A 20,800-nucleotide genomic window follows, 5' to 3' on the forward strand; every position below is an offset into this window, starting at 1 on the left:
GATGCCACCTTCCCCACAGCTTGCCGATACAGCTGCAGGTTAGCATTGACCCTTCCTGCGACTACTGGATTTGGTGCTATTTTCTGGGTCACAAACTTTCAAGGATTTTGTGTTTTGGGATATTTCTACTTCCATGTAGTAACTTAAATATGCATAAATGCAAAAAGTAGATTCTATGCTAAGTATTTTGATAAGAAGAAATATTGTAGTGTTGAATTACTTTATAGAATACAAACAGACTGAGAACTCCAAAGGGGTTTGAAACTATACAAGCCTTACTTCTTTTTCCCTACTAGTCACAGATTATAATCAACATTGCAAATGTTATACAATATAAATGAGAATAACTTCTCTCACTGTATCTAGAATTTACATCTTTTTGTAGAAGTTTATTATAACTTTGTGTTGAACTATTCTTTTCATTACAGTTGTGGTTCAAACAAAATTTTTTTTAAATAATATTTTACATTTGAAGACAATTCTTAAAAGGTTGATTACGTGAATATTGTTTTTTGCTGAACATTTATGGTCATGGTCATAAAACTATTTCATAATTCGTTTTAATTATTTGTCTTGCTTTACACTGAAGGGTTTTAATCTTGAAGTACAACATTCCATATGTATGTGAACTCTACGTGCAACGAATCAGCATGACAGTGTATAGAAAGAAACCCCAGTTTGATCTTTAACATCAGTAGCTAGCATTGTATTCTGTAGTTACAACGAAATCTTGTATCCATTTAACTAAAATTTAGAGAAGTGAAATACAGCGTATTTTTTTCCCATCACGATATGAATTAGATAAAGTTACAAGCTCAGAAGTACTGAGTTAGTAACAGAAAAGTTAAAAGACCTTTCATTTGGAGCAGTTCTGCAACATTAATGAAGGAGGCAGCATGCAACCATAGTGGTCTCACACTACTGAAGCATATATGGGAAACAGCAATATAAATCAAAGGAAGAGGTTCTTAATGTCAAAACTTTCATTTATTTCCTACAGTGTCATATCTTTTTATTTTATATTAACACAGTGAAATAGCAAGAAGAACAACCTATTATAAACTCTGCTTAAAGCAGGGGAGTGCAGTTGTGACTTGCTTTATAGAGATGTGTTAGGCAGTACTACAGAGGAAGGCAAACCCTTCCCACGCTGTATGAGCTTCTTGCCTTAGAGGTTGCAGCCCAGAGGAGAGAGCAGCTGTCACAGGTCTCCTGCTCCCCCTGCCAGGCAAATAGCCTGGGACTCACATTATCATTTCTGTCTCCCATTTCTGCCATGTTATGGCTGATGCTGCGGAAACAATGTGGTAGTCTGGAAGAAGCCTGGCACAAATTGCTTCCTCACCTAAGGCAGAGTGGGGACTCTGTATGACCACCTTTTTTATTCCGAGGCACATAAGGAAATGTGAAATCCTTCATAGCTTTAATAGCTTTAATTAAAATAGTTTCATTGTTGTTTCTGAAATCTAGCCTTTTCTGTCTAATTCAAAGTCAGCTTCTCAATGTATGCCATTTTATAAATCATTATTTTAATAAATTAATATTACATTTTTATTTAACTTGAATTGGAGAATTTGGGAACTAGCGAGACCCTTTATTTCATTGCCCTCCAAAGTCAGTTTTCCTAACTCATTTGATGCCTCTCATTTCCCCTAATCTAATAACTGTTCAGCATTTCAGATTACATTTTCTTCCTGAGTTTAAATGCATTTGTCATTTGCAGCATAAAGAATGTGCTATATTTTTTATTCTGGTAGTGTTTGATATAGATTCCACAGTAGACCTAGCAGAAACAGCAAAAGGTTATGCTTCATTAACAAAAACTCTGCGCAAAGTACTGTCCCAGTTTCTAGATCTGCAACTGTTATATGAAGATCATTTTTTCAAGAATAAGCTTGTCCATAGTGCTTTGTTTACACAGTAACTTCTGATACATGAAAGTATATTATAAAAATAGAAAGGTACCAGCTTTTACTGCGTGAATTCTTTCCAAATACAGTTCTTCACTGCGAGAACTGTGTAAAAAACAACAAAGCAAATAAATAAAACTCAACCCTGTAAAGCACAGTAATACTTATGTGTACAAGGGAAGAAGTGGTGGATGGAGGCAAGAAAGGGAGGCCAAGAAGACAAAAAAGCAAGTTTTTAAGACATGTTTTTTATTGCATAGGTGGTAAACCTAAACCTATACTTTCAGAATTTATAATCTGTGTTTTCATGAATATATTTAAAATTGCGTATGTTTGGATCCATTTTCCCTCCGTTACATTCAGTGCGTCCTGTTGACTTACAAACTCCTTGGGACAGACACTACATTTTTAACCCGTGTACAAACACTATCTGTTAGAATAGTTGCCCAGTTTTAATTGAGATTTCTGGTACTCCCAGACTGCACATTATTAATTGTAACTAATTTTTAATGCTTTTTAGTGGAACAGGGATGTACTGAGAAATCATTAACATGGTGCCATGTTTTTCTCTCTTTAAAATCAGGTTTTACTCTCTTAGCTTTGGATATACCCAGCAAAGCCCTATCAGATCTCCAGCCACAGCCCGTTCTATCAATGATGCAGCTGTTTGGATGGGATGACATGGTGTGGCCTCAGCTGGTGTCAAGATATCTAAGTCACCTAATTCAAAACAGGTGAAAAATTGTGACTACTTGTTCTTTCAGTATCCTGCCATTCCTTCATTAGACTTGTGGAAAATGTTGCTTCAAACAATAGTGTTTCATTAAGATGGTCCAGGTTCTTTGCATCTGCTAAAGTTCTAGGTTTCTTGAAATCATCTGAGACATTTCACAGGGGATAGTGGGTGTTATTTGGGTTGGGTTGTTTGTTTGTTTTTATGTGTAAATAGCTTAAGATGCTCAAAATTTGTCGGGAAGAGAGGCAAGTATTTTGAAAAAGTTATTTGTCTTTTATATAGCAAACCACTTATTTTTTCCCAATAGAAACAGTGTTGTTACTAACAGATTTTGGAAAATGGGGACCTAGACAATATCTTCAGGGAAGTACTTCCGTGAAGAGCAACACTGCATCAAAGTGAAATGCCTGAACCCATAACCTATTTTTAATTTGCATAGTTATAGTTACCCACCCCCTTCTATTGTTACCCTTGGGCAAAGTTGTTACCGTTTGGCAAGGCAGTAGCCTCCTGCCCTAGCTGCACTTGAAGCTGAATAATGTAACTTGGTAAATTTTAAAATTTCTAGTTAAAAGTACTGGACTTATTTTTCCCCTACCAGTTACACTTAACACAAAAACTTAAATCTTGTTATAAGGAGTCAAGATAAACATTATCACAGAAATCTGAAGATGCTATATAGTAAGTATTCAATGTTTAAATATCTTCACCTTCAAAACAAAAAACTTCTGCAGAAAGCTGAGGAGGATGGGTTGGGCAGTATTGAAAGTATAAGGAAAATGATAGTAAAGAAATGCATGCATTAAAACTTTCTTTTTGACAAGCTTGGAACACTTTCTGAGTACATATTAATGTTCTTGTAGCTCAGGTTTCTGAGAACTGCTAAATGGATGCTTTAAATTAAATATAGGTTTAGAACATTTATCACATTCCTATGTTTTACATGCCAATGTTGAGTTTTCACAGAATCACCGAATTGTTTAGGTTGAAAGGGACTCTTGAGATCATGTAGTCTAACTTGTCCAATGCTGCTCAAGCAGGGTCAGCTAGAGCAGATTGCCCAGGACTCTGTCCAGTCAGAATTTTGTATACCTGAGAAATTTTATTGGCTTTAAGTAGGCCTCTATGAACTTAAGATAGATGAGTGGTGGTGGTGGTTGTGGTGTGGGTTTTTTTCCCCCTTACCCCGCTTCTGAATCAGGCTTTGGAAGCAGGGGAGGTGAGAGGTGAGAGAGAAAGAGGGAGTGTTTCTATGTCGGACTGTATTTGAAAGTGAAAAATGTTGCACATTTTTAGGGTACATATTGTACTAAGGAGCATAGCTGTAAAGCAGGATATGGTAAAGACTATTTCAGTGTGATTAGCAAAGATGAGGCTGTGGCCTTCTTGCAGAGAGATGTTAAAAGAGGTTGAATTTAGTTCCTCGTGTGTCAGTTTGGAACTCAGGAGAGGAGCGCTCAGTCCTCTGATTTGCTGTCTTTCCCTTGTATGATCTTTATAGGGTGAGTTTCATGCAAAGTTGCAGATACCTAGTACATGCTGAATGAAATAGGAGTTAAGCACATAAATGCCCATTTATAATTTGAATTTTTTTGCTCTTCAGGTGAGATCAAGAAAAACATTTTGATGCCTAAACTGGAATTTTGGTATAATTTAGGTGCTTAAGGCCAATTACTGGTTCCCCCAGTAAACACTTAGGTGGTTGAAAGCAGTTACTTAAGTATTCATTAGGAATATTCATTACCCACCTGACATATTGTTATATTAGATACATTGCTATGTTGGCTGAGGTAACGTTTACTGTATTTGGAACCACGGCTGAAGCATTCCTGTTCGCAAGTGTTTGGAAACATTGGTTGCATTAGCAAGTGCAGAACGTGCACACGTGGCTAATACTGAGTTTCCCATACAGCCCTGGTGCCATAATTTCGTCTAAAAATGCAGTTAGCGTTGATGATAGTTACTTGGTGTACATTAGTTGAGAGGTTAGAACACTTGTGCAAGAATTTGGAAAACCCAAGTTAATTGGGTCTTGCACTCTGAGGGTATTCAAACCTTTATTTCCAAGTACTGTCTTAGAAAGGAACGAGAGGACCTTGCCCTCCTCTTGCAGATTGTACCATGGACTACCTGAAAATGTCAGGTTCGTGGATCCATATTGAGAGAACTAGCAGGAAAAAGCGTGACTGGTAGTTGAGTGATGATGTGTGTTTGTCTTTTGCTTACGTGTGTGTATGTTTTCACTCTTTCTGGTTCTTTCTCATATATTCTCACTCTCTGTCACTCTCTGCTTTTCTGAGTCTCCCCCCTTGCTGGAAGCATGGGGCAGAAAGCACTCACACAGAGGCAAATATTTTTGCCCCTAAGCTGTTGGGGTTGCGATGCCCAACCTCAAGGAGAATTGTCTGTTTCCCCTATCAGTTGCCTCAAGGCCAACAAGGTGAGACTAGATGAAGGTATGTCCCTACTTGATCAACAGAGCTGTAAGGTGCTCAGATTTCCTTGTGAAAGGACAATGAGTACCTATGATAAGACTTTTTTGGTAGAATTGTACAGAGGTATCATACTCTAAACACTGTCATTTTATTATACACTAATAAGATGGCAATTTTTTGTAGTATGATTCATGTACTTATTTACCTTAGGCAGCTGTAGGGCAAAAGTTAACAAAATATATAAGTGCTGGGATCTTAAGACTTCATGGTTACTGTGTTGTGATAATTTTCACATCAAACATTCTCAGTTAAAAAGTGAAAAGATTATTTTGTTGCTGATGCTGTTATATACTCTGCAAGCTCTGCCTGGTCTCTAAGATTGAAGCTTATTCTGCATATCAGCTATTTCAATGTCGATAATAAAGGTTCTGATGGACAAGCTGTGCCCTTAGGAACACGCGCACAAGCTTTGGTGTTTCTTTTGCAGTAGTGCCTAAAAGTTCCTCTCCAGATCGTGTTGTGTAGTGCATGATAGTATTATAACCTGTTTAAACTAACTTTGAGCATGCGTGTAAGCTCACTGGTTTAAAAGGACCACTTGCCATGCTTCTAGCAGGTAGTTACTGTTCTTTCCTTTCGTAAGATTAGGAGCATATTCCTGTCCAGTTTTAGGAAGATGCTTAAGTGGCCTACCTACCAGCAAGCAAGAGAAACATGTGAGACTGCAGCAGAAAATGTTTTTGTGAGCCTTTGGGGCCAAGTAGACTAGCTGTGTACATCAAGATTATATAAGGCTGGAATTTTTTGTTGTTTATACATTACTGCAAAGAGCATTAAGTCCATAGGCATCCTGGTTTTTTCTCTTTTCATACTGGAATTTAATTATAATTTTTTATATTTTATTTGCTTGCATTTAGTCTCCTTATTTATTTTGTCAATAGTACTTCAGCAGGGATGTTCAGACAACATATACAGTTGTCACTGGTTTTAACTAAATGAAATAGGAAAAAAACCCCAAACGCTATTAATGTTGTTCAGTGAGAAACAGAATCCAGTTTGGTTTCCATCTGGACCTGTGTTGACTTTCTGTTGCAAGCATGAGTAAAAATTCAGTAGAAAATAAGCAGATTTATATGTACATATATCAAGAAAAGAGTACAAGCGTTTTTTCATTAAAGTGAAAGCACCTAGAGAGGAAATATCTTCTATAAAAAGGTGTAACTATTTTCAAGAAATTTCACTGACCTGAAGCACACACGGAGCTCATCCGATAGGAATTGCAAACAGGGTGCAGAACAGACCTGCTGTCCGTTAGCAAGGAGTTTCTGCAGAATTAATGATGCAGGGCCGATATGCTTTGGAAAAAGTCACTACAGCAGCTACTCGCGGTGGTAAGACAAGTAAAACTTTGGGAATACTGAACAGTAGAGTACAGGGATTGTGCATGGAGTGTTGATGGTGCCATAGACTCTGGCCTGACACCTGGCTGGTAGAACAATAGTGAGTGTTTGATTGAAGAAAGTATATACAGCAAGTTTGCTCTGTGTGTGAATGTATATACTCGTGTGTGTATACATACATAAATACATACGTTTGTAAGTGTACATCAAATATAGTGGTTTCCTTTGTCATCTCCAAGCTGCCTTTTTATGTTTCCCTTTTTGATCTGTTTCTAACATGACATATCTTTATTTGCTAAAGCAGACCTTCTTTTCTCCATCTTTTATATAGCTAGGACTAAGCAGACTTCAGAGTGGTGTGGGGCACCTGAGCTGGCTTTATATGAAAGGCTGGGGTAGTTTAAGCAGTGTCAATATGAAGTTCCAGATTGATTCAGATAAACTATTCCCAGCGTTGTACATTGGCAGTTTAGATAGTAGTTTCAAATTATCCATTGTTAGAATAAGGCATTTCCCATTGTGTGAGTTTTTCTTCCTCCATTTTGTTTTATGTAGCGAAAACATATGCATATGTGTATACATGCTTTTATACTACCGTGTGTGGCATTACCAAATTTATCATATTCTCTGTATTTAGGCATCAGGATATTGTGAGCAAAGTCTACGTAGAGTACACAAAAGGAATGCCAGTTGGCCTTTCTGTTACTTTATTTCTGATTGTTTCTGTTCACGGTTTCTATATGTCTACAGCCAAATGAGACGCTATGCCACCTTTTTGCATACTTTTATTAGATCTCTTTACCTTTTTCTTCCTCTTCTACCTATGCAGTGCACTGTGTGAAGCTTTTTCTAGTATAGGATATACATCCTATGAAGCTTTGACAGTACGTTCTTGGTTTCGATGCATTTTGCAAATGTTCATAGATCAACCGACTGGTATGCTGGCCAAGACAGATGCTGAGCGAACAGTTGGTAAGTATTCACATTTCCCTAATGTTTGCAGTAATGATTCTATATTGCAAAACTGGCAAACATTTTCAGCTAATTAAAAAATGTATTTTTGTTTGTATTCCTTTACTTTTACCTAATTACAAAATGTGTTTCTTTATGCTGCTTGTGCTATTTATTGATAGTTTGCCTGCTCTGCATATGACAAATTTATCACAAACAAAGATAAAAGAGCTTGTTTCCTTGGAAGCAAAGAACAAAAACTTGCTCCCAAGGAGACAAGCTTTTTTTCCCCCATGGAGAAACTGCTCTGAAAAAAGTGAAAATCTGAAGTAAATAGTCAGAAATCATGCTGTGAATGCCCTAAAAGAAAAAAAAAGGAAAAAAAATCCAGTTGCAAGTAATTCTTTTCTTTTCTATATTGGATATTTTGCTTTCTTAGAGCAATACTTCATCATTTCTTTTATAAAACACTGCAGTTCTAGTTATTTGTAGAACACATCTTCTAGTGACTATTTTTCATACACGTTTTATAGATTTTGAGGAAAACAATCAGTAAAATGAAAGACTTGGTTATCCGTACTTAATACTCTTCATTCTCTTATATCTGTATTAGAAATATAACTAGTTTAGACACACATTTTTTGTCTGGAGAGATGCAAACGGTTGCAGAATCCTTGTATTTTAGACATTTAAAAATCATGTTTCATTTTATGATTTTGGGACTAAAGTAAATCAAAAAGCATAACTGTATGCTATATTTACTGCTGTGCTCTCTTGTAACAAACAGGGAAAGCCTATATGGAGCAGCTGACTGAAATGACAAGACTGATTTTTAAACTCTCAGAAGTAGAAAGCATTCTTTCAAAGGCTCATGTTGAAGAGTCAGTTTTCAAGCAAGACCCCAAAAATGCTCTTGTCCAATTCATTAAGGTACTGTACACCTCTGTGTTAGCTTCACAAGACAATTTTAGGGAAAAGGAATTATGTATCAGATTTTGTTTGGTGTACAAAAAGAAATTACTCACACAAACCTCGTAAGAGAATTAGTAAGTTTATTTATATTTCTTTCGATGTCTCTGTTTCCTCAGGCTGTTGGTAGAACTTACAGTGGCCTTCAGACACTCCCTGAGAAATCTGCCATGGTAGCAAAAACTCTGGAGTATTTAGGTGATGTATTAAAGTATGTAAAACCTTATCTGAAGGTAAAAGGACCTCCAGAAGGTCTGCAGCTTACATATTGGATCATAGGTAATTATTTTGCAACCTCTTTTCTTTTAGGAAATAGTTTTAAGGAATCAGTAAAATGTGATTTTTAATACTTTTTTTTTCTCTCTACTGCTTTTTTAAAAAAGCAAAGTCACCAAGATGTTATAGTTAGATATTTAATTTTCTTCCACTGATTTTCTTTGGTTTTTATCCTGATGCCTGACCTCTTTGTGGTTTTTTTTTCATTACCCCTGCAAATCAGTGTTTTCAAAAGTAAGGTATTTTCATGTCTTTTACCAGTGAAAACCACCTGTTTTACCTAAATAAAACCAGAAACAGTGACAAGCCAATGAAGCAGAGTTATGACATGCTACATCGTATTTACTGGAGTTAATGATAGTGGACCTAATGATAGGTCAGTTTAGGAATGTAACTTGCTTCCTTTTAGAACTGCTCCTCTTACATACACTCTGTGCTTTATTAAAGCTCAAATTCTAGTATTTGTTCATGAAAGTGTAGAACTACTGATAGGATGGAAAAGTGCTGTTTTATTATGAATGAATGTGCCAGTCTGACCCACTCACCTTTAAAAATAGGGTAAACCTTATGTCTCTTAAAGACAGAGGAAATGATTTGCATGTACACGTAGTGTACATCATGATTATAAGGACTACAGTGAAAAGCGTGACCACGATGCAGAAGGTGCGTCAAATGTAATAGAATATGAATTTTGTAAAATACTTTACTTTTCTATTGCAAGATCTGCATATTTTGTTATACAAGACATATGTCAAATTACATGTTTTTAGATATCCAGATGTTGGGCTGGAGCCTTGTAAAGTGATTTTAGATTGGTATTTTCCTTTCTGTTCTTTGCAGTAGGGATGATTAATCTTCAGTCATGCTGTTGTGTGCAAGAAATTGTCCTTTCTTTTTAGTTAAGAAAACATAAAAAAGGTTTAAAATAAAAAGATATTTAAGTGTATTTCAGTCACTTCTTCACATTCTGTGGGCTTGATAAATTATAAGAAGAAAGCAAGAAACTTAACAAATCTAAACACCTCCTGTCTGTGGTCAGATTGTGTCTTCTACTGTCCCATACATCACAGCAGTGATGATAGAAGGAATGCTTTTAGCCGGAATGAGCATGTTTCTTTCAAAACAGGAAGCTTAGACAACATTATTAGAAGCATTGTTAAGCGATCGTTCTCTTTCTCTATGATTGATCATTGTGTTTTCTTTCCCTCCACAAGATTAATGTTGTTTTGCGTTGTTTTTAGAGATGATAATGGATGACTTTTATAGATTAATAATATCATGTAACAGCCTACTTTTAATCTTTCGTTATTTCCGAAGTCTTAAACATGTTTCTTGGGATAGTCCTGTATTTCCAAGCCAGCAAACTTTTTCTTGCTTTTAATTAAATAGAAAGTTAAGAATGTCTGTGGGAACTACTACATAGGAATCTTGTTTTATTTAATCTGTATTTTGAGTATTAACACTCACGACTATAGAGTTATTTTCTCAAGAAAAATTACACCTCACCTGCAATAAAGATGTTTCTCAAAGTTAGGGTATTTACACATCAACACATTTCAGTTGCTGTTGCTACTCTTGGATTATCTAATTTAACATAATTGCTTCTTTAGGCTTTTTTAATTTTTTTTTTTTTTTTTTCCCCAACAGGATGTCTGGTAAAGTTCTGGGCACCGATACTGGCTACTTCCAAAGCACAGCAACTCTTGTTCCGCATTGTGGATTGCTTACTGCTGCCGCACTCTGTGTTCCAGCAGGACAAAGAGCTGCCTGTGGCTTTGCTGTCTGCCATTCAGGAAAGCCTACCTCTTTATCTTCAGGTAAATATCTGAACTCTATTATCAGCAGACAAATGTATCTTCAGGAAAAGATTCATATTGCAGAGGATGTTTTATTTTTCCCTAATCAAAATAAGCGTTGACTGAATTTAAAGAAGCAGCAAGAGGAGTTTTTTCTTCTTGTAGAAGTGGAAGGAAAAATGCCATCCCATTGGCTTTCCTCTCATTGCATGCAGCTATGCTGTGGTACACTCCAGAGCTGCTAGTCTAATCGCTGTATATAGAGAATGTTTTAGCCAGCCTGCTGTTTACACTGGTCTCTGATGTGAGAGATTTCTGAAACTGTGGATCAAATAATCATAATATGTAGCAAGGCACATATTGAGATGACAGAGCAAACAAATGTTTTAAATCATCCTTGACTTTGCTAACTGTAGATAATTAAAGACGAGCTACTCTTTTTTGCTCTTTGGAACAAAAGACAGTCCTCCATGTATCATGGCACTCTTTTATCTTAATAGTTTGAGAATGTGTTTTGCTGAATCAAATCCCTGCTGCTTACACTTACATGATTAAAGCCTTGTTGCCTGTTATTCCTCCTATTCTTCCCTCAGCTTACCTATCACTCTTGAAAATCCGTAAGGCTTGTTGGTGCTGTAGAAAGAGACTAATTCCTGCACGTGAGGAAGAGAAAAGAATGTATTTTTAAAATAAATAAGTTGACATGTTTTTCCTTGTAAATCCTTGGGTCGTCTTTGCTTGCTTTTTTCCCTTCCCTCTTAGTCTTCATTTTGACTGCAGTCTTAACTGATTACTTTACAGGATTGTATTGTGAAACAATGCAGTGGTGACATTGTAAACATCCCTCAGATTTATTCCTTTCAAAAGTTGCATTGTGATCGATGGCATGTCATATGGAAGTGAATATGATTATATAATGATGTGCGGAATATGACTTGCTTTGCTGCTCTTTAGGTATTTTCAGAAGCTATATACATGTAGGACCATCTGGACACTGATATTACCACAGAGTGTGACTGTCTGCTTTGTAATTTAGTATTTTAGTCAGAGAGCACTGTTTCTCTGTAGTCTGCACATACGGATGTAGTTTTAAGATGAAGCCACTCAAGCTGGTTTTGAAGTCCAAGTGTGGTGGACCCTTGCTTCCTGTTTTCTTTGTCAGTCTCTGACTTCCTGACCTCGCTGTCGTACTCTTCAGCAGTCTACTGCGTAGTCCATGTGCTTTCCAGCTAAGCTAGATAATCTTACTGACCAAATAGTTTATTTCAGACAAAGGCTGCTTCTAGAAAACCAGTAATTCTTCAATTTGACAAACACTTCTGGGGAGAGAAGACAAAGAGGAGACTTACTTTTCCTATTTCAATATAGAACTTCTACATTTTATTAATTGTTTGTATTTACAAAGTTCCAACATTTTTAAGTGCTTCAAACTGCTTCATTCATTCCAAAATACTTCCTTCCCCTTTATTTGGGAAAGTGGAAAAATTCCAATTTGGGATCAACTCAAAATGAACATATTTCAGTATCAGTTTAAAAAAAGAATATTCTCTTAGGACTGCTCCTGAGCTCCTTCGAGATCGAATGGATTCTAGGCATGGATTCTCTCTGACTTCTCAGGTTATCGTTTTTCACAGTTGGCTTAAGGCAAGTTGGCTTAAGGCTAAATTCATTCCCTTTCACACCCGTGTGCATTCCCATTAAATTTGCTTTAATGATCCTGTGATTATGGGATGATTTGTGAGCTGATTCAACTAGTAACTAGCCCCACAAAACAAACAAACAAATAAAAAAAACCCCAAAATCCAAGTGGGCATATCAGAAAAGTGATAAAACAGTATATGTAGGAAGGAAAGCATGTAAACATGGTGGGAGGAAAGACAGAGAAAGAGCATCCTCTGGAAATAACCCCACCTTGACTAACTTAAGCTGCTGGTGAAAGGTGTGATCAGACTTTCCTTGGGTGCCCTATGTCTGGTGCCCATTCCTGGAGGTGGAGCAGTGGTATTTTAGTGCAGGAGCCTTAATTCACCCTAATGTTAGACAAACATTATTCCATAGATCTGTCCCTATTAATACTTTAGCTTACAACTTAATCCTTCGGTAGTTAGATTAAAATATTTGGAGACCAATTTGGAGACCATGCAAAATATCTTCTTATACATGCAAATTCTTTATTCATAGTCAAAGCATGAAAGCCCTTGAATAGCATTTCTACTCAGAGGTTTTTTTAATTCTTTTTTTTTTTTTTTCTTTTTTCCAATCTTCTGAAAAGTTCCAGGCTCCATCTCAATCTTCTCTTCTTTTTCTGTTCTGAATTCTCCTTCTTCAGTTCCTTCAGGGCTCCTCCTCCTTTGTCTAAAAAGCCTTCTTAGATCTCTGAAAACGTATTAGTTTGCAAGCAATGGTTTGCAAAACTTCCATCTTTCCAGAGCTTTTAACAACCAATCTTAATGTGGTTTATTTGATCCTTTTATGTGGGTTTTGAAAAGGATTTGAAATCAGTCTTAGTAGCAGGTAATTAATTTCACACATTCATTGATGCAGCAATCTTATGAAATCCTATAGAATTTCTGAATTGTATAGAAAAAGATTCCCCAAATGGCCACATACCCTCTGTTTATGGTAATGCAGCTGGCCACACAACTTGGGCAGCAGGCTTAAAACCAAGAACAATGTTGTTGTCACTGTGCTGTGCTAAGAGAGGGCATTGCCTTTGTTCGTCACCCTAAAATGGCGGAGACCTATTTTTCATCTTTTAGGACAATATATGAAGCTCATTCTTCTCTCCCCAAAGCATAGTTCACAATTCATCAAAATTGATGACCGTATCCCACTGTCCCTCCCCACCACCCCAAACCTACAGGTTTATTTTTAATAGATCAAAATTACAGGCTTTGTTTAATTTTACACAAGCACAAATAATTGTCAAATGCGCTAATTAAGACTAGATCTTGCATTTCTCTCTCCTCAATTAAGACTGACTGTATTTACTTGTTGTGTTTGTGTTTACTATATATATAAATTTGGGCTATACAGTTGTGCCTTTGATTGTTATTGGACAACTGATCTGTTCTCTGCTATACATTGAACTTATCTAGAAGTTTCTTTCAAAGTCAGTCACTGATTCTGCCTTGTCAAAATAGCTTAGCTCTAGCAACTTTTAATCTAGTATTTTTTTCTTGCCTGAAGGGTTACTGTCTGGATATTATTTCTTTCATTGTGCATCATCTGTTTTGATAACATTTGATGACCTAAGAAAGATTTTGTTGGGATGTAACATCAAAATTGTCCTCAGAGTTGTTTGAATGATGGACTTCAGAAAGTAAAGCATGAAGAACATGAATGAACAGCCATTTTATAATTTTATGGGACTGTTCTTAATTATGAGATAGTGAGGCATGTAAAAATCTAACATTAGGTATTTTGCCACTGTGAAAAGATGTTGAGTTGATTTGTGTGATAATGAATTGCTGAAGCTTACCACAGGAAATTTGAGGGCAGTTGAGATTGCTCTTGGATGGATTTTTTGGAGAATGATTTGGAGGAATTTTGGTACGCATTTACCAGTAATATGGGAAAGAACTGAAGCGGTGTACAGAACTTTTTTAGAGAAGAAATACTAGTTTAAATATACCTTGCAGAATACAGTGTAGGTGCATGGAATAAGCATAATATACATAAATGATGGGAAAGGTAAGATACCCTGCTTGGTTTATCAGCATTAATCTTCTCCAAACACAGAAGATGGTTGATTTCTATCTAAATACAGGAGAGTGGTGAAAGAGCTTAATTCTAAGCAGTGCTTGGCATATACATTTTCCAGTGATTTTAATGGGCCTGTGCAGGCTCAGCATTTGTCAGAGATCAGACCTTAAAAGCCCTCCTGCGAGCCGCATCTGTGGTCCGATATTTGAGCAAGCTTATTAATACGTTTTGTGAATTATAGTATGTGTTTAATAGGAATTGTACAACATTAATTGGTGAACAGCAGATTTATTCCAACAGCAGGACTGATATTATAAGTCATCATTAGGTAGCTTGGCATTTCTGCAGTGAATACTGCCAGTAATCCATACTAATCGGTTCTTCGCTCTCCACGGGTGATTTACAGATATACGGATAAATCAGAAGAAAGAGGCAGCTCTGGCCACAAAAGGTTCCTGCAGTGAACACGCACAGGAATCAGTTGCCTTTCTGCTAAAATGAGGAGCAGATGTTGTCATTCCCCTCTGCTCCCCTTAGAATGTCTTTGGTTTTTTTGTTTTTTTAACCTCAGAGGATGGCTAAAGAACATAGTTAAGAAAAAGAGGGTGGCTCTATCAACCCTTTAAAGCCCATCTGCTTTATAGGGATTGTCCTAGGGGTCTGATGTGATTGATTTCAGATCTCTGGTCCAAAACTGCAGTCCAGTAGCATGTGTTTCTTTTCTCTCTCATACGAACAGTAGCTTCCTTCATCTCTGTTAATTACTGGTAGGATTTAAAAGAAGAAAGTTCTATGTGATTTCCTTGTAATCGCACCCTTGGCTGGTGCTGCCTGGGATATTTTGCCATTGTACTGAGAGATTTGCAGCTACTGTGCAGTGTTGGTAATTTATCCCTCGTGCCGCTTGGGATACGGCGTTGTCAGACCTTGTGCAGGTCTGTTGCTCTCTGCACTTATGCAAGAAAAAAGAGTCCAAAATAAAGAACACAGTGTTGAGCTAAAGTCAGTGGGCCTTCATGTCCAAAAAGAAATGCAAGTTCTTCTCTGGAAATTTTTAGGGAACAGGAGAAGCATCAAGGTCAAAGGTGTGACGATTCATCCTTGAAGAGCTTTGATGCTGTAGATATGCCCTTCATGTGTGAGGACTCATTCATGGATTTTTCTACTATGTGTAAGAGAAGAGTGTTTAGTTTCGGGGTGTTTTTCTAGTTCCCAACAAAATGGAAGGTGTTTTTTCTCACTGTTGTCTCACTGAAAAAAAGAATTTGTATTTTGGAAGCCGTTGGTGCTAATCTTGTAACTTTCATTAGGAAAAATGATGAGGATCCTCCTTATTGAAGAGAGAATTCTGGAATTACTATGTGGTTTTAAAAATTATACCTTTTGTGACTGGCAGCATCTCTGCCTGACCCACGAAAAAGGAACCTAGAATCCTTTCTAAAGAAAACATTAGGTTACAGAAAAAAGGCGTTTTCCATGTTTTTAAGTGCTTCTTAAGTTAACAGCTCTCCTTACAGGTTTTAAAGAGCTCTCTCTATCCTCATCAAATAACTAAAGAAAAAAATCACTAGTTAACTTATGTCCTTTTTTTCCTCTCTAGTCAAGAAGAGTATCTTTCAGCAATGCTCTTGACAGGGTGTTGTTTTTTTTTATTTAATCCTTTCCTTCTTTTTAAGATTACATCTCTCCCCATCCCACACCCAAAAAAATTAGAATCAGTTTACTTCAACTCAAAAAATGAAAATGCTTTTATGAAGGATCAGGCTAGGTTTGTTGATCCATCTTCAAATGAAACTATTAGATGATCTGCAAAAACTAGTCACTGTTCGTTCAGATATCTAAATTCTAATTTTTTTGCTTTTTATTGTACCTATGAAGTATCTTTAGGATAATTTCTTAAAAACAGTAACTCTTATTATTTAATAATAACTGATTTCTTCCTTCTTTTCTTGATACTATATAGCGTTTTTTGATCCTCAATTTAAAGAACTGTCTCCTTTTAGTAATTATCATTGTTAGTTCTTCACAGATGTTATGTTCTTCACGTATTCCTACAGGTGTCCTCTGTAAGGCTGTGATGTTATTTATGTCCCTTTTATAAGGTAGATTAACACTTTCTCACAGATTTTTTTTTTTTGTAGTGTTAAAACAGTCTAGAGTCTTAAGAGTGCCAGCTCCGATTTTGGGATTATGGAATATTTTCTGTCTTTTTGTAAGAGCTGTACTACAGAAAGCACAGGCAACTCTTCTTTATGCCTGCTGTAATATCTTATTGAAAACACCAAACACTCAAGCTTACATACTAAATAATCTGTCATCTGTAACAGTCTCTCTGAGTCTGCTACTTGCCAACAGTGTTTTCAAGAATTCTGATATAGCAGCAGCTGCTTTTTCCTACAAAATTTTTCTGTATGTACACAAAAGGAGGAGAGAATCTGAATCGTTTTATCAAAGCCCCAGTTCAGGAAGTGTGGTTTTTATCATTGGGACTTACCAAAATTGCTAAGGAGCTCTAGAAGTATGTGAAGTTAAACTCTAACCAAACATGTCTGTGTTCAAGAGGGCCACCTACAGCTTCAGGCAGGTTCTGATGAACCTCATTTCCTGAAATCTCATGTTTCCTGTATTTGTTTACTGTGGAACCAAAAGTGGGAATTCCCCATCTCAAGAAAGTGCCAAGACAACCCTCAGCTATGTATCAGCCTGCTTTTTTTCTGAAAGAATTGTTCTGTCTTTTTGGGGAGGGACTCCTATGCGAAAAGCAACAGAAATACTCTTTGTCAGTAGCTGGGGAACAAAAGCAGCTTGTCTTGAACTATTAATTCATATATTATGGGCATTAGCTTACCTCAGCAACCATCAATATTCAGGCAGATACTCCTCCTACCAAAACTGGAGTCTGGATTGCAATGCCTAGTGGAAGTTTGAAGTACTGTTGAAGTTGCTGTCTAGGCAACTCTGTGCTTGAACTTCTTTTACCACCATTATTCTTGTTGGACAAAACTATTGTGAAAACTGTGAGTTCTCAAGAGGCTTCTGTTTATGCCGCTGACTGACCCTTGTGATAGGAGATCACTTTTTTTTTTTCCCCCCTTAGTGATTTCTTTTTCTTCCTTTCAGTAATCAAAGGAAGGGGAAGGAAACTTTTAACTTTCTCTCACAGCAACTTGTACCAGTAAGAAGAACACTTTTTTTCAGAGATGTACCGTGTATATGTTGTATAACTATGGGTAGTGTTCAGATAGGCACTTTCTGGGCAAGTACTTTCATTATAGATTTTTCTCTGGATCAATATAGTTTATATTGGATAAATCACAGCAGTTTTAGCCTTATCTTAAACAGATTTAAAAAAACCCTCTAAATCCCTTATAAATGGTGCCTAATTTACCCTAATTTGTTCACACTATGAGCAAAATTCTTCTTGTCAGACCACGATTCTAAGTGCTCATTTTTCTGCTGTATCGTTCATACAGAAATTTTACACAGTGCTTTACAAACAGATGAGGTATTCTCTCTCTTCTTTCATAAATCTTACCTGACTAATATACTTTGTTAGACCACGTACAGAGTTGAAAAAGAAATGAGGAGCTCTTGGGCATAGAAACACTTTGTTAGGTCTGAAATGCCAAGATTTTATTTCAAATTTGAAGCGGAGCTTGCGTGTCCCCAAGTTTATCTTCCAATATATTAATTAGTCTAGTCTAGTAAAAGATTCTTCTTTCCTTTGCAAGCCTTGCCCTGGCTCTGTCTTCATTTGTAGACCATCATATCTGCAGCAAATCACTGATGCTCGTTTGTCATGCAATAGTTACTCTGTGTGCAGCAGTTTACACAGCCTGTAGCAAGTATTTAGCCTACGGTTGTTAAAGATTTATTCAAAAGTATTGTTAAAAATTTATTCAATTTCTCACTTTCTAAAATTTTCTTCTACAGGGCCTGTCCTTTATATGTTGTCAGTCCCAAACACAGGGTGCCTATTTAAATCAACTCCTTGGGAGCATTATTCAACAGTATTTTGGACGATTTCTCCCTTCTTCTCCGACTGTGCTTGGAGCTGGACAGCATCCTATGCTGACTGCTTTATGCAGTTCCATTACAGCCTCCCAGATGCTCCGTCTGCGGAAGACCACTCTGCATGTCATAAAGTAAGGACCAGTGAAGTAAAAAACCATCATTTATTCAGATTTCACAAATAGCTAATGAGAAAGGGAATGCCACTGTTTTCTTCTCAGTTAACTGATAGTTTGGCTGTGGGAAGAGCCTGTAAGTTGCTGGGGCAGGAAGCAAAGGAAGGACATCGTGTACATCAGGAGAGTAAAATTGGGAAGATCTAGAGACTAGTGAGGGAGTCATTGAGGATAAAGGTCATAGACTGTAAGAAAAAATATCGCATGGGCCTCATGAAAAGCAAGTATTTTTCTGGAAAAATTACACTCCAATATACATCATCATATGTTTGTGTCTCAGGCTGCATTTAGGGTCACAGAGTTGTAGTGCTTATAGTTGCCACAGTTACCTGTGCATGGGAGGCCTCGTTGCTCTGTAAGTGTCAGGGTTTACATAGGTGTACCAGCTACCCAGGGGAAATGGAAAATTTGGGGTGTGGGAAGAGGGAGACATAGAGGCAGGGAGACAGTACTTGTTCACTGTGCTGTCACTACTCGCACGATGTCAACAGCAGCTATAAATGCTGGGTCCCTGCTGCTGAAAGGCCGAAGCTTTGTATTATATACTGCAGAATAGGGAACAATCTGTACTTTTTGTCCATGTTGGGAGAGGATTTAAACCCCCTCAAATATAAGATGATTGTTTATATCCAAGGCAATTGTATTTTTCTTTGTTAAAGAGTGTGTATATATGTTGATCAAAAGAATTCCAGTGTTGATCTTAGGTAAATATGATAGGCAATCCTGTAAGTAAAGCCTGTATTATCACATATTAAGAGAGTGAATTAAGATTTCACAATCTTGGTTCTGACACGTTTTTAACTTATGAATACTGAAACTTCGTCATCTTAATAAAGTTATTTTTTAATGTGTGCATGCATGTGTGATTTTTAAGATTGATAGTGGAAAGAAAGTTCTGAAAGTGTAATGGCACTTGGTGATTTGTAAGACATGAAACGTTCCTTAGTGATCTGGGAAGAATGTTTTAGAACTGAGCAGCAGTCTGATTTGCAAACTGTTGAGTGGTCAGGAGGCAGTCACTAGGTCTATACATAAATGCGTGCAGAGTTCCGCTAGTCTTTTTGCTATATGAAAGCTAGTGAGTATCTTGCTGCTGCACAGAGGAAATGGAACCACATGATCAGGGGTGTATTATCCAGGTCAGAGAACTGTTTTAGTGGAAGAGCATTCCCAAAAAAATTAGTGTGAAATTTTGATAGTAAATTAATGGGCTAGAAGATTTCAGAGTTGCTAATATTAAAGTGAGTAAGACCACAAGATACAAGAAATACGGAAGTGTTACAACTTTCATTTGCCAAGTTATACCAGTGCTCTGAAGCTGTGCAATGAAATACTCAGATCTCTGAAAGTCAGGTTTCATTTGAAAGTTGTAGAAGCACTCCTTATTAAGTTTTTAACAAGGATGGTGGTTTTTACTTGATGCATTGCTCACTAAATGTGCATGCCTTGTTTGAGTAGCTAATGGTACCCAATATCAAATATCTAAAAAGTTTTTTCGAAGGTTCTGGGAGTGCTCTTGCTAACTGATGAATAAATGCTGTGTTCTTTTTACCTGCAGTCTTTCCTGAATGCTTCAATTTAAACTTATTGTCTTCAGATTTCAGTAAAGTAGTTTGTAATGTCAAACCAACAGTAGTTCAGATTCTTGTATCCTTTTGCGGAAAAATAACAAACCAAGCTGTTCCCATCGGAACGCTCAGTGTGCGTGATGTCAAAATTTGCTCTTAGAATCATAGAATCATAGAATCATTAAGGTTGGAAAAGACCTCTAAGATCATCGAGTCCAACCATCAACCCAACACTACCATGCCCACTAAACCATGTCCCTAAGCGCCTCATCTACACGTTTTTTAAATACTTCCAGGGATGGTGACTCTACCACTTCCCTGGGCAGCCTGTTCCAAGGCCTAACCACTCTTTTAGTAAAGAAATTTTTCCTAATGTCCAAATTGTTGCAAATTGATAGGTCACCTTTTATCTTTGTGACAAATTTTGTACTGGAGATGATTGTGTTAATTCTGACAGAGCAAAAGCAGACATTGGCTGTGCTGTTACAACATACTGTTGACAAAAATAAAATAACAGTACCAGTATAACAGCAGAGCTGTTACCACAAATTGAATTCTGAGTTGACAAAAGCACATAAAGCTAACTAAAGTAATTGAACAACAGTTGTATTTTGGATGTTATTTTAGGGTCTTAGAATCTTGACTCCTCCCTTTATTCAATTATTTTATGAAGCTGCCTTTGTATTTTAACTTTTATAGTCACACTTGGCTTTTTAACTATAATTATGGTAGCTGTTATTTCTCACTTCCCTCTCAACAGAAGAGTCAGAAGGCATCACTGTCCTCTGATAAACTGGGAGTCATTGCTAAGACTAAGACAAATAGAAGCCATTAGTTGAGCCTAGATAAAGATAGAAATCTATGTAA

General features: G+C 36.9%; 1 protein-coding gene across 1 annotated transcript in view; it reads left to right on the top strand.

The window, feature by feature from the left end:
• The window catches only part of MMS22L (MMS22-like, DNA repair protein), a gene marked incomplete at its 5' end in the record, with an annotated part of 100,249 nt that overhangs the window by 65,824 nt on the left and 13,625 nt on the right, over positions 1-20,800 (top strand). The window contains 8 exon segments of the mRNA XM_009577076.1: positions 1-2; positions 4-38; positions 2,494-2,644; positions 7,311-7,453; positions 8,220-8,362; positions 8,521-8,680; positions 10,325-10,494; positions 18,112-18,323. The exon segment at positions 1-2 is cut by the window's left edge and continues 139 nt beyond it. Coding sequence (XP_009575371.1) covers positions 1-2; positions 4-38; positions 2,494-2,644; positions 7,311-7,453; positions 8,220-8,362; positions 8,521-8,680; positions 10,325-10,494; positions 18,112-18,323 — 1,016 coding nt within the window.

This window comes from Fulmarus glacialis, unplaced genomic scaffold (genome assembly GCF_000690835.1).
Source record: "Fulmarus glacialis isolate BGI_N327 unplaced genomic scaffold, ASM69083v1 scaffold14624, whole genome shotgun sequence".
Taxonomy (NCBI): domain Eukaryota; kingdom Metazoa; phylum Chordata; class Aves; order Procellariiformes; family Procellariidae; genus Fulmarus; species Fulmarus glacialis.